Here is a 14,352-nt window from a genome sequence, read left to right on the forward strand (position 1 = left end):
AAGAACACACACACAGACGGAGTGGAGATGTTCACAGCATTTCCAATTTATTTAAGACAATATAAAAGTATATCATAGACAATCGTTCCATATCCTCGAACAGGTAAACAAAAGCATTCAGTAAAAAGATATAAAAGAAAAAAAAAACACAAAACAATTAAAAGTGTGAAATGAAATTAAAGTGCTAGAAGGATCATCAACTCCACTTTACAGAGAAAAGAGATTCTCTGGATGAGTTCTGGACTTTTCTTTGCATCTTCAGCACAAAGTATCAGGAACTATTGAACGTAAACCTGTTGCAGTACAGAAGCCAAGTTCACAAACGTACTTTGATAATTACACGCGGAGCAGATGACTTCAGAAAACATCTTGTCGTGATTGTACACATTTCTCTCTCACACAAATCTAGATATTTATTATAAGTACCTCTATACATCGTTTGGAACCACACAGTGACTCTTTCCTATGCCTCTGTAACTATAACTGTACAACTGATAAGGATCTGAACACATCTACTCCTGAGGACCTTCTGATAGACCGTGTGAGGACTCGTCAGGGTCTCGATGGTAGCTGACATGGTCACTGGTAGCAGGAAGTGTACAAAACAAACATAAATAAATCTGAATCTGTACAGTGTGGAGTGAATCTGGTATAATTAGATTAGACACAGGAGGGTTTACTGACAGAACGGGGAGGCCGTGGGGTCGAAGGTTTTAAATACGTCCCGTAGCGGCCGCTCCTTCTTCTCCACATCTTTGTCATCATCGGGTTCCTCGTCCTGAGCTCCAGTGGTCTGTCCAGCAGGTCTGTTCTGGCGGTTTTCGGGGTAAGCGGGTCGTATAAGCCCCGCTAGGTGCTGGATGGGGAGGTTGTGCATGGCGGGTGTTGCTGCCTGAACGGGGGAACATGAAGGAGCTGCCATCGCTGCAGGCAGAACCTGGTCTGGCTGAGGACCAGCCGTTTGGTTTTCTGACACGTCGTTTGTATCTTCACTATGCTTTTCGCTTATCGCTGCTGAAGGCACATCAGCTGGTGAAAGACTCTCACATTTCAGCGTCTGCTTTAAGATGCCTGATGTTCTCACCGGTTCCTCCGACTCCCGTTTTGGCAAAAGCAAAGTGTGGTTACGTGGATCGTACAAGCTAATGCCCCCAAGCAGTGTGGTGGGGCTTTCCAGTCCAGAAGAAGCCAAGCGAGGGGCGTATGGTGGCAGCTTCTCCGAATCGGATCTAGCCGGAGTGGACGACTGACGAGATGCAACTCGTTGTAATCTCGGGTCTGAAACTCCTTCTTTTCTGACAGGAAGCTTCGAGTCCAGACTTGCAGAACGGTTGATCCTGGTCTCTCCAGTTTTATGAGTTCGGGGATCTGTCGGTTTCTCAGGGTTGAGTCGAGGCTGCGGAGTCCTGCCGTGAGGAACGCCTAGCAAATCCGCATCTTCTCTGAGACGTGCGGCTGCGAGCCGCGGGTCTGGAGGAGGCAGAGAAGAGGACGAATGGTCGGAAGAGGTGGAGAGGTTGCGATTCATCTGAGCATCTGCGATGAGTGGTGGCAGAGGAAGATTGATAGACGGTTCCTGTTTGGGAATTAACAGTGGAATGAGATCTTCAGGTGCCCATACCACACTGTGAGCAAAGACGGGCCGCTGGAGAAGAATGTCCACACGGATGTGGCTAAACTGTTTGACCTGGCAGCGAGGGTCACGCAGCACAGCTCCAGGACTGGGATCAAGTGGGATTAGTGCAGCTCGTTCCCTCAGCTCACGCTCTCCCTCCTCATCGTCTTCTCCAGTAGAAGGTTTCTGCACCACACACGAGCTCATATGTGGGTGCTGTTGAGGACCGGTCTTGACGTTCACGGCATCTACATTCTTAGCCTTGAGGGAATCTCGAACTAATCTGGGATCACTTACAGCCTCAGCTTCTTTCCTGGTGTCTGGAACATGCTGTCGAGGGTCAACCTGAGTCCTCTGATGAGGGTGAAGCCTGGGGTCAATCTGAAGATGATCCTGCTGTGTCTGCAGCATCTCATTCTGCTTTTTTAGAGTCTTTAAGATGGCGGTGACGCTGCTGCCATCCTCATCGTCACTGGAATACCAATTTGTGGTTTCATCTGAAGCCAAGAAAACATTTTTATTGATAAACTGCATTAGATTGAGTACAGAAACAGATACACACCGATCAATCAGGCAGAACATTACGACCACCTGCCTAACAGTGTGTTGGTCTCTGCTAAAACAGTCGTGACCCCTCAAACATCAACAGCGTGAACTTCTTCAGCAGTTTGAGCTACAGGAGCTCGTCTGTTGGATCGGAACCACACGGACCAGCCTTCACTCCACACGTGCATCAATGATCCTCGTCCCCCACGACCCATTAACATTAACTTTGAGCACCAAATGTTCACCTGCTGCCTGATAAATAAATCCACTCACTAACAGGTGCCATGATGAAGATCATTAGTGTTCTTCACTTCACCATTTGGACTGTTATAAAGTCTTAATGTCATGCCCGAGCGCTGTATAAGCACATGGTGTGTTTCCTTCCTCACCTTTGTCTCTGCTGAGTGGTACAGGGTCATGACCCTCGGTTCTGTGGGAGTCAGAGTCCTGCTGGGTTTGATTCAGATGGAGAAACAGAGCTTTCTGGACAGCTGGTAAGATGTTCTGCATGCCAGCAGAACTGCCAATCTGATGAGAGTCCTGCACGGACTGTGACTGACCTTCATCTGGGGAAAGGAGAAGATGGAGCACGTCACATTAGAGGTTCAGAGCTAATCTGCTTATGTGGATTTTATACATCTGTGTTCATAAAACGTTTAACATCCCCTCATAAAGATCCAAACCCAGAACACTACCGGGGTTTCATGTCTGCCAATAAGTGGAAATCACAAACGTCCGGTTCTGCTGCTTTATTATCATCTAAAAGAAAAATATAAACCGTGTATCATTTTTACCTGCTAAACCAAGAGGCTGGACACTGAACAAGCTTTTGAAAAACTCTGAAGGCATCTGACCCATAGCCTGAAAGGGTGCGTTCAGCTGCCCACCAGACAAAGACTTGAACGGTGCCCCCTGCTGGTTCATCTGAGGATTTGTATTCTGCTGAAAGACTTGTGGCTGCCCCTGCAGTCCTGTGGGTGGAACAGGAACACCCTGGCCAAAGCCATGAGCTGGAGCTTGTGTTGAGGGGCTCTGGGGAAGGCCTGAGCCTGGGAACTGAAGAGCAGGACCACCCATGGATCCAGGAGAGCATGGAGGTGGCAGTATCGAATGACTGTGGCCTGGAGACATCATGTTTGCCGTCTCCGTGTCCTCCTGAGGAGAGTCTCCACTACCCTCGAACTGTCCAGATGGTGGAGATGTGCTGTTGTAGAAATTGGGCCTAAAATTGAAAATAAGAAAAATAAAATCACTACACAGTCCTAACAGTTCATTCTGATTACAAATAGAAAACAAAAGTACCGAAGTGCGATCTTCTGTGCCAGATCCACGGTTGGCTGGACCTTGATTTCAAACAGAGAGGGGATCTTCTTGCTGCCATCCTGGGGACTTCCTGAGCCAGGGGTTGGTAAAAGCCCTACACCAGGAGGTGGTTTCGGCAAAGGAACTATGCCCTGCTTCCTCAGGTCCTCCAGCTCCTGCTCTTCCTCGTTGGCATGCTCCTCATCTGTGTTTAAAATCTGAAAACGTAAAGCAGCAGGAAGGTGAACGAGAATTCATTTTAAAGAGAATGTCAACTTCATAGTCAGATTTCTAATCTCTCACCTTGTCTAACAATTCTTTGGTAAGCTCAGTTAAAGGCTCATGAGAGAATTTGCAGTGGTCTCCTTGGTAGCACTTTGCTCCAGTGTGGAAGAACTTACAGGGATATTCATGTGAAATACTGTGTAAAGGATCAACACCAGGAAAGATACAAGATGCTCATTTCAATTTCAGACCTTATTAAAGGATTAAGAATCACGACTTTAAAAACACACTCACAAATGCATTTTTAGTATCGGGTCTGAACCGAGCCCTAAATCCATTCTGTACATGAAATAAAGAGTTCTAAAGTATTTTGAGGATATTGTGCATATAGATGCAGTTCTCTCCTTTAGTGCAGTATCCCTGGACGTAGAACTTGCAAAGTTCTTTCTTCTTCTCAGGAATAACGTTGTCATGTTCAAACTTGCATTGGTCTCCCTGAAAAGCCGAACACAGTGTGTCAAGTATAAATCCTGATCCAGGCAGCATGTCACGTCCATCACATACATATAAAACGTAAAGACTTACTTTAATGCATCTCCCCTCTATGAAATATTTGCAGATATTTCTCCCGTTGTGCTCAACTGTGTGCTGATTGATGAACTCTTGACTCATTATAGGGCGTTTTTTCTGGAAATAGGTTTGGCCCTGCCCTTCCTGTGGGGTCATGAGTACGCTGTTTAAACACGGTTGCTGAATATAAAGTGTGAAACACATTTAAGGAGCCTCACCATTTTTGTTCCTCCTCCGCTTTCTCCTGCCTCTCCACCTCTGCCCCGGCCCCGGCCCCAGTTTTTACTCTTCATTTTTTTGTTTAGTGCACCACGCCCTCGGCCCACACCACCACCTCCTCCTGCTCCTCCATGCCCTCGCCCACGTGGGCCACTAACTACACCGGGGGGGGAGAGAAAAAGGAACCCATTCAACAGACAATAAAATGCTGTTACCTTCACCAGTATTACATGTTTAATATGACCTGAAGGCATAAAGATAAAGGTAAACTTTAGGCTAAACTTAAAATGATAAAATACCAATAAAATAACATTTTAAACATTTACATTTACAGCATTTAGCAGACGCACTTATCCAGAGTGACGTACAAAAGTGCTTTGAGTCTCTAGTAATGAATAAATCTACACTGTACACAAGATTACACACTTAATATAAATATAACTTTTGAGACAGAGCAAACTGTTAAACAGCAGACTTACACTGCAGGCCTTTCATGCTGGACTTGGTGCCGTGCTCTTTAGAAGAACCTGCTTTGCTGGATGCGGTGACCTCTTTGGCCTGTTTGTATTTGGAAAGCTCATCACAGAAATCATCCTGATCTTCATCATAATCATACTTGTCCTCGCTCCCGCTGTTTCTGCGTTGGGCCGATCTCGGCGGTTTTCCATGTCCTCCAGGTGGTTCGTGTAGGTGCTGGACACGAGCAGAGACACAGCATGGGGTTAGACACCAGACAAGAATCACACACTGAATATAAAGTGTCCTCAAAGTGACCTGAAATTCACCTGCACAAATCGGCCGTCGTAGTCTCGGTACGAGCTCTTGCTCTTCTTGCTCTTGTGTCGGTCCTGATGCTCGTGATCACTGTCGTAAGTGTCAGAACTGCTGCCACTAGCTGGGGGGTGGTGCTGAGAGACGGCAATGAGAAATGAGAAACGTGCTGAGGCGATACCTTTACAACAACACAATGAGATGTTTCTAGAGGAGATGCTGGAAATATACCTTCTGTCTCTCCCTTCGCCGTCGCTTTGCCTTTCGTTTCTCTTTGATTTTCCGGTGTCTCTTATGAGCGTGCCGGTGCGATTTCTCATCTTTCTCGCGTACTTTTTCTTTTTCAACATCTTCAGACTCCAACTTGGTCTCCTTTTCCTCTTCAATACCAATTCCTTCATCATCGATTTCTCCATCCTCCAGTTCATTGTCTCCCCTTTAAAAATAAAGTCTTTTTTTAATAAACAGTGACGACAACAAAAGTTATTACATTAAAGACCAAGCAAATCAGTGTGCATGCAAAATCCAGAAATATCCTGGGGTGCCAAAATAACTGCAACAGTCTACAGCAGCTGGATGAGAACAACAGAAATAAAAAAACCTGTTGATTTAATATCTTTTAAAGCATTTGAACAGTGTAGAAGATCTTCTACAGCACTATATGAGCATTGGGAGCAGTGTCATGGATGAGGAAATAGCTCAGCTCTTTTGTCTGAGTGTCCAAAATGAAAGTCATCTGGCAGACTGTGGCCGGGATGCAAAACTCTCCAGACTCTCAGACTGAACTCAGCACTTCACAATACTGGAACAAAGACTATCCACATATCACAAAGAACATGGTCTCTACTTCCTCAACTGCAGTTCAGCCCCACAATCCACCCACAAACTACACGAGCAGACAGTCATGGACACCTGACCATTACTTTTATTACATTATTACTTCTGGAAGGATTTTCTATTAAATTTTGGAATGTGGTGGTGGGAATTTGCCAATTCAGCTACAAGAGTGATATCAGACACTGATTTCAGCGTTTCAGTTCATTCTGAAGGGATTCAGAGGAGTTTGACTCTGTACAGGTCACTGGATTTGGGTCTGGTAGTGAAGCGGAAATGAAACGCTACAGAGTTCAGAGTCGTTCTTTACAAATGTGTGCTTTCAATTTCACAGTAACAGTTTCAGGAGAGCTCACTTGTGTGTGTGTGATATGGCCAGGTGTCTGAATACTTTTGGTCATGTAGTGTGCATTTATAGGAGTATAAATAAAGGGCAGAGCTCACTATACTACACTCAATGTACAAAGAAAAGTCTCCGTGCACCAGCCAATAATGAGACAAAATATATTCACTTTTAATCGCTGTGACTTTTTACTTTTATTTATAATCTGCCTCATTTATAGTTTCCTGCTCTCTTATTCTTGGAGTTCTGTGGGTTTGTGGGACATTCTGCTTTCACTCAGAAGTTCATGGACATTTCTTTCTTACTTTAAATTAAATAAATAAATAAATAAATAAATAAATAAACAAACAAAACCAAGAAAAAAATGAATTCACATTGGTTTTCAAATCACAGTACGAATGAACACATGCACATCTGGACTCGGGGTAACGCTTCTAGTTATGCTTTTATAATTACTGTGGTTTTGTAAAAACATTTCTGATAATAATAATAATGTAATTCAGATTTTCCCCCAGCTGAACGACTTCCACACAGCCGACTGCACCGAATATTTAACTACTGAACACGTTATTCATAAAAAACTAAAAAGTACCAATGACCATTTTTCTGGTCACACAAAAGCAATCAGGTTATAAAATGTAGTTATTTTCATGACAAAAATCTTCTTTAGATTTGAAAACATGATTCCTATAATCTGCCTCACAGTCAGTTCTCTTCAGTCTGGATCAGTTTTCCACCGAGAAACAGTGCAGTTATTACTGATTACTGCCAAAACAGTCAACAATAATCAGTAATTAATCCAGTAATTTCTCTTTATTTAAGGTTATTAAAACAGTCATTACTATGATTATAGACTGAAATACTACAGAGAAACTAATCACAAGTCTGATGAAATGAGATGAAACAATCCCATTGCTGTAATTATTATTATTATTATTATTATTATTATTATTATTATTAATTATTATGTCTCCTCGCGCATCATCTTTATAGGCAGACACCAAGACAAGGTTAAAGAAAGTAAGAAATTGTCAAACTTCATCTGTTTGTGTTCAAATACTTTGGACAATGGTTTTGAGATGGGTCAAGAACAATCAGTCCAGTCTAAAACGACATCTTAAATATCAAAAATCTATTATATTAAGTGACAAAAAAGTGGGTGTGTTTTTTCTTCAGTATTGAGACTCAGACTGCTGGATTTTCAATGATTTTCTGCCAAAAACCGAACCAAAGCCAAATCTTGTAAAACACAGATGATGCTCAGAGAGTGTTTTCAGGGGAACTTTAAGCATGTTACTGAACTCCGACCCACAGACACGCAACCAAACACGATTTCCACAAGCACCATTCAATAAACAATAAATCACAGACGTCCAAGTGATCAGTTCATGTAGTGCGAAGAAAATGTTTGTAACTACAAGTACACCGCGATGACACTCACGCCATCCCACCCATAACTACTACACGTGCTGTTCAGTGTCACGTATCAGGAAAACTCTGTATAAAACTTCCTGTATTAATGCGGTGTTTAGTTATTAATGTGTGAGACATCAATAGGTCTAGACATCAATAGGTCTAGACATATTATAAACAATGTAACTTAATCCTGTGTGTGGATTCAACTCCTACACCTTTCACCATACACACACACACACACACACACACACACACACACACACACACACACACACACACACACGGCCCTGATGTGTGTAATGACACACCCACACCGGAGGCCCCTCCCCCCGAATCAGAGGGTGGGTCCGAGAAAGGGGTGGGGATATTCTAATAAGGGGCGGGGGTTTCAACACACTATTGAATATTCAAACAGCTCAGAAGCAGCTGAAGGCGATCAGTGTACCGAGCAGATTCTTCACCACCTTGAAAAACAGCTCCTATACTGGAGAATGCAATATAATAATACTCTACTAATAAATACTGTAAGGGGGGAAGCGATGGAGAAGATGGAGGAGTAGACGAGCAGGAGGGAATAGAAGTGACAGCTGTACATGCATTAGATCAGATGGACTGGGGCTCGGCTGCTGCTGTAATGAGCACAAAACCAAGTCCTACACGTTTGGCAAACTCGAGTGAAATGAAAAGGGAAAAATGAAAACAGCCAGTGATATTTATAAAAATGTACAAATAAGATCCTGCACACAAGCAGATAAGAACAGTACTCGACCTTCCATCCCCTGCCAGCTCAGAGTCTGTCATGTTTTTGTCAAGGACGGGGTTTGGGGGACAGGAGAAGAGGCTCACGAAAGCCATGATGGTTAGAAACGGATTTAGTTTCGCTTCTCCGCAACAGGAGTGAGATGCATTCAGTCACTCATGGAGCCGGTGGCTTGTTGTGATGTGAGAGATGATGACGGATTGTATTAGCTAGTCTGAAAGAAACACTCACGGATACACGTCTCTGTAACAATGAGACGGTTAACAGACATTATCCTCTCTCATGTCAATGCTGCTATTTTTACGCTGTAAAACAACAGCTTTGATACCGCAGGTTTGTTAACGTCCCCTCGGCTGACAGCTGTCTTGGTGCGATACTGCAGACGGAGTGTGGAAACAGATTGTTATGATTTTCGACGCAGTCAGGATCTCCCTCAGACATGGCGCCCGCTTAAACACTTGTCGCAAAATGGCCGCCGAGACGAGAAACGAAGACCAAAGCTCCCGCCCACCTCGGGCTCCACCAATCGGAAACCTGGCGCGTGGCGCAGCCTACCCAAAACTCTCGTCTTATTGGTCAGAATTGTGGCGCCTTTGAGTTTGTCACCATTCTGCCTCGCACAATTGGATGTCGAGGCTGTCAGTCACACGAGCTCGTCCTGAGAGCAGAACTCGGTCCATATCTGCACACAGCCGAACCCCTGTAAACCCGCAACTTCACCTCCGTAATAAACTTATTCTCACACAACTCCCTAAAACACCACTTATTTCTCTACTCAAAATCGTACAGTATTTAATAGCATTATATTTAATCACATACTTTTTGGCACTAGGTGTCACCTGTTTCAAACCACCTTCGGGAATGTGGGCAGCTGCAGGTGCCAATACTTTTTCACCTTATAATAAAACCGGAGGCTCATAATAACTCCGCGTTTTAAAATCATTTTAGAAACATCATATTTATTAGCAATCAGTGTGTAGTGAATTAAAAGCCCCCACTCAACCTGAGCTCACTGCCCGGAGGAAAGTTTGTGAACATCGACCTTTTTTTCCATTGGCTGAATCCTGGATTCTGATTGGTTAAACGGTGTGCGTTTATCACAGGTACTTCCGGTCAGTTTAATCACCTGTTTAATAATGCGCAGCAAATTAACAGCTGTAACCATAGCAACAGGCTTAGAAATGAGTTTATTAGAGGGACAGCGCATATAGGACGTTTTGGAGACAAGGTGAGGGAGGTGAGATTGAGATGTTTGGACATGTGCAGAGGAGGGACATGGGGTGAACCATAGAAACAGAGTCTCAAGATTTATAACTAAAGGTTGCTTTATTTGCGTGACAAATATGAACACTCGTATTAACAAAGCACAAAACATACAGACACAAAACAACAGAAACAAGAGTCAGGAAGTCAAAGATAACACTCTCTCTCTCTCTCTCTCTCTCTCTCTCTCTCTCTCTCTCTCTCTCATAGTTTTTATTCTAACCTCTCTCTCATCTTCTACATCTTCTTCCAGCTGCTCCCATTAGGGGGCGCCACAGCGGATCATCCTTTTCAAACACCCCCCCCCCCCCCAACACACACACATCTATCTATAACTAAAGAATAGTGTCCCTCTCTCTGTTTCTGAGTAGTGTGTGTGTGCGTGTGCGTGTGCGTGTGCGCGCTGCTGAAACTCCAGCAGGTTGCCCATCCATCCCCCTGCACAAGCGGAGCTCCGAGTCGCTGCAGTTCCTCCGTTTGATAGCAGAAAAACATCTGCACATCAGCTGGAAAACGATTAAAAAAAAAAAAGCACGAGCGCTGTGAGGCTGTGGATTACAGAGTTACTCTGGACACCCGGAGTTCCTCCACCAGAGCCTAAGGAGAAGTTTTCCAGCGGTGGATTTGGGAGAAAAATGTTTCTCTCCCATCAGTACCGAGTAGTCTTGTTTGTGTCGCTGTTGGCTTTGCAGATGTGTGATGACGGCATGCAGGTGAGTCCAACATCTGTTTGTGCTGGAGCGCGCGCGCACTTGGTCACAAGTTCTATTATTCTTACTATCAGAAATATATCGATTAAATTAACCACATTGTTCTTAAAAGTGTCTCACGATCAAACAAACAAGTCTGAATTATCCTTAATAATTAAATAATAAAAAAACTCCAAATGATTTGAGATTAAAGTTGCTGATTGGTGAAAACGGTTCACTAATAACTGTAACTGTGTGCACTCTTTAAAAAACGTTGCTCAACTAGTTCTTTAGAAGTGTGTTTCATGATTAAAGTTCCTACCCACCTAAGAGTTCGACATGGAACCCTTCAAAGCCTTTAGGAGAACCCTACAGGAGAACAGGAACAGTTCCAGGATAGATAGCTAAAGACCCCTCAAGGGTTTGATTTATTCTAAGAATATGACTTATAGACATTTTAGCAGCAGGAGATCATCTGACTCTGGTCTTTAACTGATGTGGAGATACTCTGGAACTCTAATAAAAGATTTTATCCACCTGGTTTGTACCTTTTCATAGTTTTCATTCCTCCTTCAGCCTTTATTCCAGGAATGTAATAATGTACGAGTCTTGTAACGTCGGTCAGAGTTTCTAAACTGCCGTATACAGTATATGTATATAAATCCTGTAGTGGTTATGAAGGTGTGAGATCCAGATGTTTCACCACTTGTCATGTCTAAGTGAATATCGTGCACGGTTTTGAAATTCTAAATTCTGCGCTCTGACTGTAAATGCTGTTCCTATTTTTATAATAATAATGAAGCTTTGTAATTCAGAGTTAGTGTGTGTTCCCTCCCTCTGTGTCTGACTGCCATGAAAAATATACAAGGCACCAGATTCATCTCCTGAAAACATCTGTGCAACAGCTTTTGCTTGAGCTATCACCCAACCCTGGTAGCGAGAAAGACTTAGAATGCTTTATAATAGAGGAAAGGACTGGTAATACCTGCTGGAACCAAACTGTCAGGGCTCAGAGCTTTGCTGATATTACACCTTAACCAAATTCTGATCTTATGAGAGGTCACGGACAGTTAAACCTCACTAAGAGCAGATCCTTCACTGGGGCTGTAGACTGGGGCAGCACATACCATGCCAAAACCCTGCATACACTCAGAAAAGTGTGTACTCTTGCAAAACTCTTGAAATGGTTTGGTGAGGTTCAGAACGAGATCTTCTCCAATGCCAAATCAGCTCATAGTCTTATGTGGTTTGTCCTGGTGGCAACTGACAGCCTTCTAAAGCAGGATCCTCCAGCCCACAACTGGCTCCATTATGAAGCTTACACCTTCTTTATGATTGTTGATGCTCTGGGGATTCACTCTTCTCACGTGTTGGTGTTTAGATGTCTCTGGTGACCCTTGAGCAAGGACCTCAACCCTTGGTATTAAATATTTGTCTTGAGGAAAGTGTCTGGCACATGCTGTAAATAGATGCACATCCTCCCAAAGCAGCTTTACAGAATTAATCAGACTGTAAATAAATACAAAAATTAAGCATCATAAATTGAGATTGTATGAGGAAGAAACCTTGAGAGGAACCAGACTCAAAGAGGAACAAATCCTCATCCTGTATTTTTATTCTTTATAACAGACTGATCTTTATTCATAAGATTCAAGATTTCACGTTTAATTCCAAGGAAATTACACCCGTGTAATAAATAAATAAATAAATAAATAAATAAATAAATAAATAAAGTTTTTTTTACGCTGCAGTTTCTGGAACCTCTCCTGGTTATCATGTTATCTTACTGTTGCCTCTGGGCTGCTCATTAGGATCCAAATCTCTTTGTGTTCTGATTTGTGACCGTGTTACGTGTTAAAAGAGAAGCACAAATAAAACTAAATTGAACCGTAATACTGTTTAATTTTTTTCTCACTGATTTTCTGATCAGGTTCACTCTTTGTAACAGAATTATAAAACTTATTAAAGACCAAAGATCATCTCCTGGAAGAGAAACAGTGATAAAAAAAAGTACAGAATAAAGGAAGGATACAAAATAAGAGGCAGGTGTTTTTTATATCTCAGTGAACACAGTTTGAACAATAATAAGGAAATGTTCCCGTCCCTGCCATGGAAAGGATTTCTCTGGAAACTCAGCATTCAAACAAGAAGACTTGTGAGAGAAGCCAATAATTATGCCTGAAAGAGCAGAGTTCACTATTCGGGTAATAAAAGATGCTGCACTGACTGGGAGGATGGCAAGAAAAAAACTGTTAAACAAAAGTACCATGAGAAAGCATGAGCTTTAAAAAAAGGTTTTGTGAAATGATACCAAGATGCAGCTTTTCTGAACAAAACAAAAGCAGAATGTGTGCTCAAACCTAAAAACCCCGAGCATGGTGGTGCTGTGAGGATTCTCCTTATTAGCAGAGATCCAGAATATAAAATAGAATTAGAAACAATAGAAAAGAAATACTGCAAGAGAAACTGCTTTCATTTTCTAAAAACTTGTTTCTCAAAGCCAAAGATAAAACCAAACCAGCATTGGTTTAGAAGAACAAAAAACTCCAGGTCAAGTCAAGTTTATTTCTACTGTGTTTTACATGATGGACTTTGGGCATTTTACACAATTACGAGTGAAGATGAATGATGTGTGTTTATCCTGATGAGCAGCCGTGGTGACTGCGGTGAAGGAAAAACTCCCTCAGATGTTATGAGGAAGAAACCTTGAGAGGAACCAGACTCAAAAGAGAACTTATCCTGATTTGGGTGATATCAAGAGTGTGATTGTAGGTCCTGGGTTCTGAGTTCAGGTCTGAGTCAGTACTACTTAAAAATCACCCAACCAGCCTGAACAATCCGGCGAAAGTCTTCTAAGAAGAACAGGTAGGTGTTAAATACTTTAGAGATTGTTTATTTTTTATTCACTTTTCAATAATTAACTCTGAGTTTCAGTAAAATATCAAAAGACTGAAATGTGAGTGTGTGTAAATCAGTGATATGAGTGTATGGTGTGTACAGTGTGTTGTCAGGGACACTACTCTACTCTATAGAGTTATTAAAAAGTAAATATGAGCCGTACACATAAAACCCCAAACAAAACTAAGTGGGTTGTAAGTGGCAGCTCAGTGTTTAAGTTGGATTTTGGTTTGGATGATCATGAGTTTAAACTCTTGGACCACCTGAGTGGGCCCCTGTGTGGACACCTGAGTGGGCACCTGAGTGGGCACCTGAGTGGACACATGAGTGGGCACCTGAGTGGGCACCTGAGTGGGCACCTGAGTGGACACATGAGTGGGCACCTGAGTGGGCACCTGAGTGGACACATGAGTGGGCACCTGAGTGGACACATGAGTGGGCACCTGAGTGGGCACCTGAGTGGGCCCCTTTGTGGGCCCCTGAGCCAGGCCCTTAACCCTCAAATGCTCAGCATATAAAAAAAGTGATAATTGTAAGTCGCTCTGTCAAACACTATAATGGTGTAAATGGATTGGGTTGGAATCTGATAGCTGTAAATTCCTGATCAGTGACGTGATGCACGTGGAAGCGAGAAGTTCACAGTGGTTTATGGAACTGTTTTACTAACAAACACAATTTTTTCAATAAACTCTAATGAACTCAAATCATTGCTCATATTTCAATCATTGAACTCTAATATCTTATTATTAAACAAAAAAGAAGAAGAATCCATATTATAATTATTTCAGATTCAGTAATGAAGACGTGACTGCATATGTAGAAACATGGCACCGTGATGACGATTTTTCAGGCTCATTAAGTTTAAACACTGAAACACGAAACACTGCGATCCTGACCTCGT

General features: G+C 42.7%; 3 protein-coding genes across 6 annotated transcripts in view; 2 read left to right on the forward strand and 1 right to left on the reverse strand.

The window, feature by feature from the left end:
* The window catches only part of LOC310724856 (catenin alpha-2-like), a 55,738-nt gene that overhangs the window by 12,924 nt on the left and 28,462 nt on the right, over positions 1–14,352 (forward strand). The window lies entirely within an intron of this gene.
* Positions 23–9,087, reverse strand: zc3h6 (zinc finger CCCH-type containing 6). 2 transcript variants are annotated; one of them, XM_083539223.1, is made up of 12 exons: positions 8,833–9,087; positions 5,480–5,684; positions 5,263–5,385; positions 4,957–5,170; positions 4,477–4,634; positions 4,274–4,402; positions 4,069–4,183; positions 3,767–3,876; positions 3,464–3,681; positions 2,956–3,383; positions 2,551–2,727; positions 23–2,112 (listed from the first exon to the last, which is right to left on the reverse strand). In XM_083539223.1, the coding sequence occupies exons 4-12, from the start codon at positions 4,970–4,972 to the stop codon at positions 677–679; spliced, it is 2,787 nt and encodes a 928-aa protein (XP_083395349.1). In that variant the 5' UTR covers positions 4,973–5,170; positions 5,263–5,385; positions 5,480–5,684; positions 8,833–9,087; the 3' UTR covers positions 23–676. The 2 variants fall into 2 exon arrangements, with proteins under 2 accessions (XP_083395349.1, XP_083395348.1); XM_083539222.1 differs by having other exon boundaries at positions 3,767–3,874; positions 4,067–4,183; positions 8,611–9,086.
* fbln7 (fibulin 7) overlaps positions 10,230–14,352 on the forward strand; it is a 16,342-nt gene continuing 12,219 nt past the window's right edge. Inside the window, exon 1 of one of the 2 annotated variants that reach the window (XM_083539232.1) lies at positions 10,230–10,577. In XM_083539232.1, the coding sequence (XP_083395358.1) occupies positions 10,500–10,577 (78 nt within the window). In that variant the 5' untranslated portion in view covers positions 10,230–10,499. The remainder of the gene's footprint in view (positions 10,578–14,352) is intronic. The other variant, XM_083539233.1, reaches the window with a different exon arrangement.

The sequence above is a fragment of the Silurus aristotelis genome (genome assembly GCF_946808225.1).
Source record: "Silurus aristotelis genome assembly, chromosome: 4".
Taxonomy (NCBI): Eukaryota; Metazoa; Chordata; class Actinopteri; order Siluriformes; family Siluridae; genus Silurus; species Silurus aristotelis.

What these genes read in the sequence shown, in the direction of transcription:
- zc3h6 (XM_083539222.1), bottom strand. Translation starts at nt 8,696, where the DNA reads ATGGCTTTCGTGAGCCTCTTCTCCTGTCCCCCAAACCCCGTCCTTGAC. An exon ending in ACTGCATCTATATGCACAAT is followed by an intron (nt 3,875 to 4,066) that starts ATCCTCAAAATA and finishes AGTATTTCACAT; the next exon opens with GAATATCCCTGTAAGTTCTT. An exon ending in CCAAAGAATTGTTAGACAAG is followed by an intron (nt 3,682 to 3,766) that starts GTGAGAGATTAG and finishes TTACGTTTTCAG; the next exon opens with ATTTTAAACACAGATGAGGA.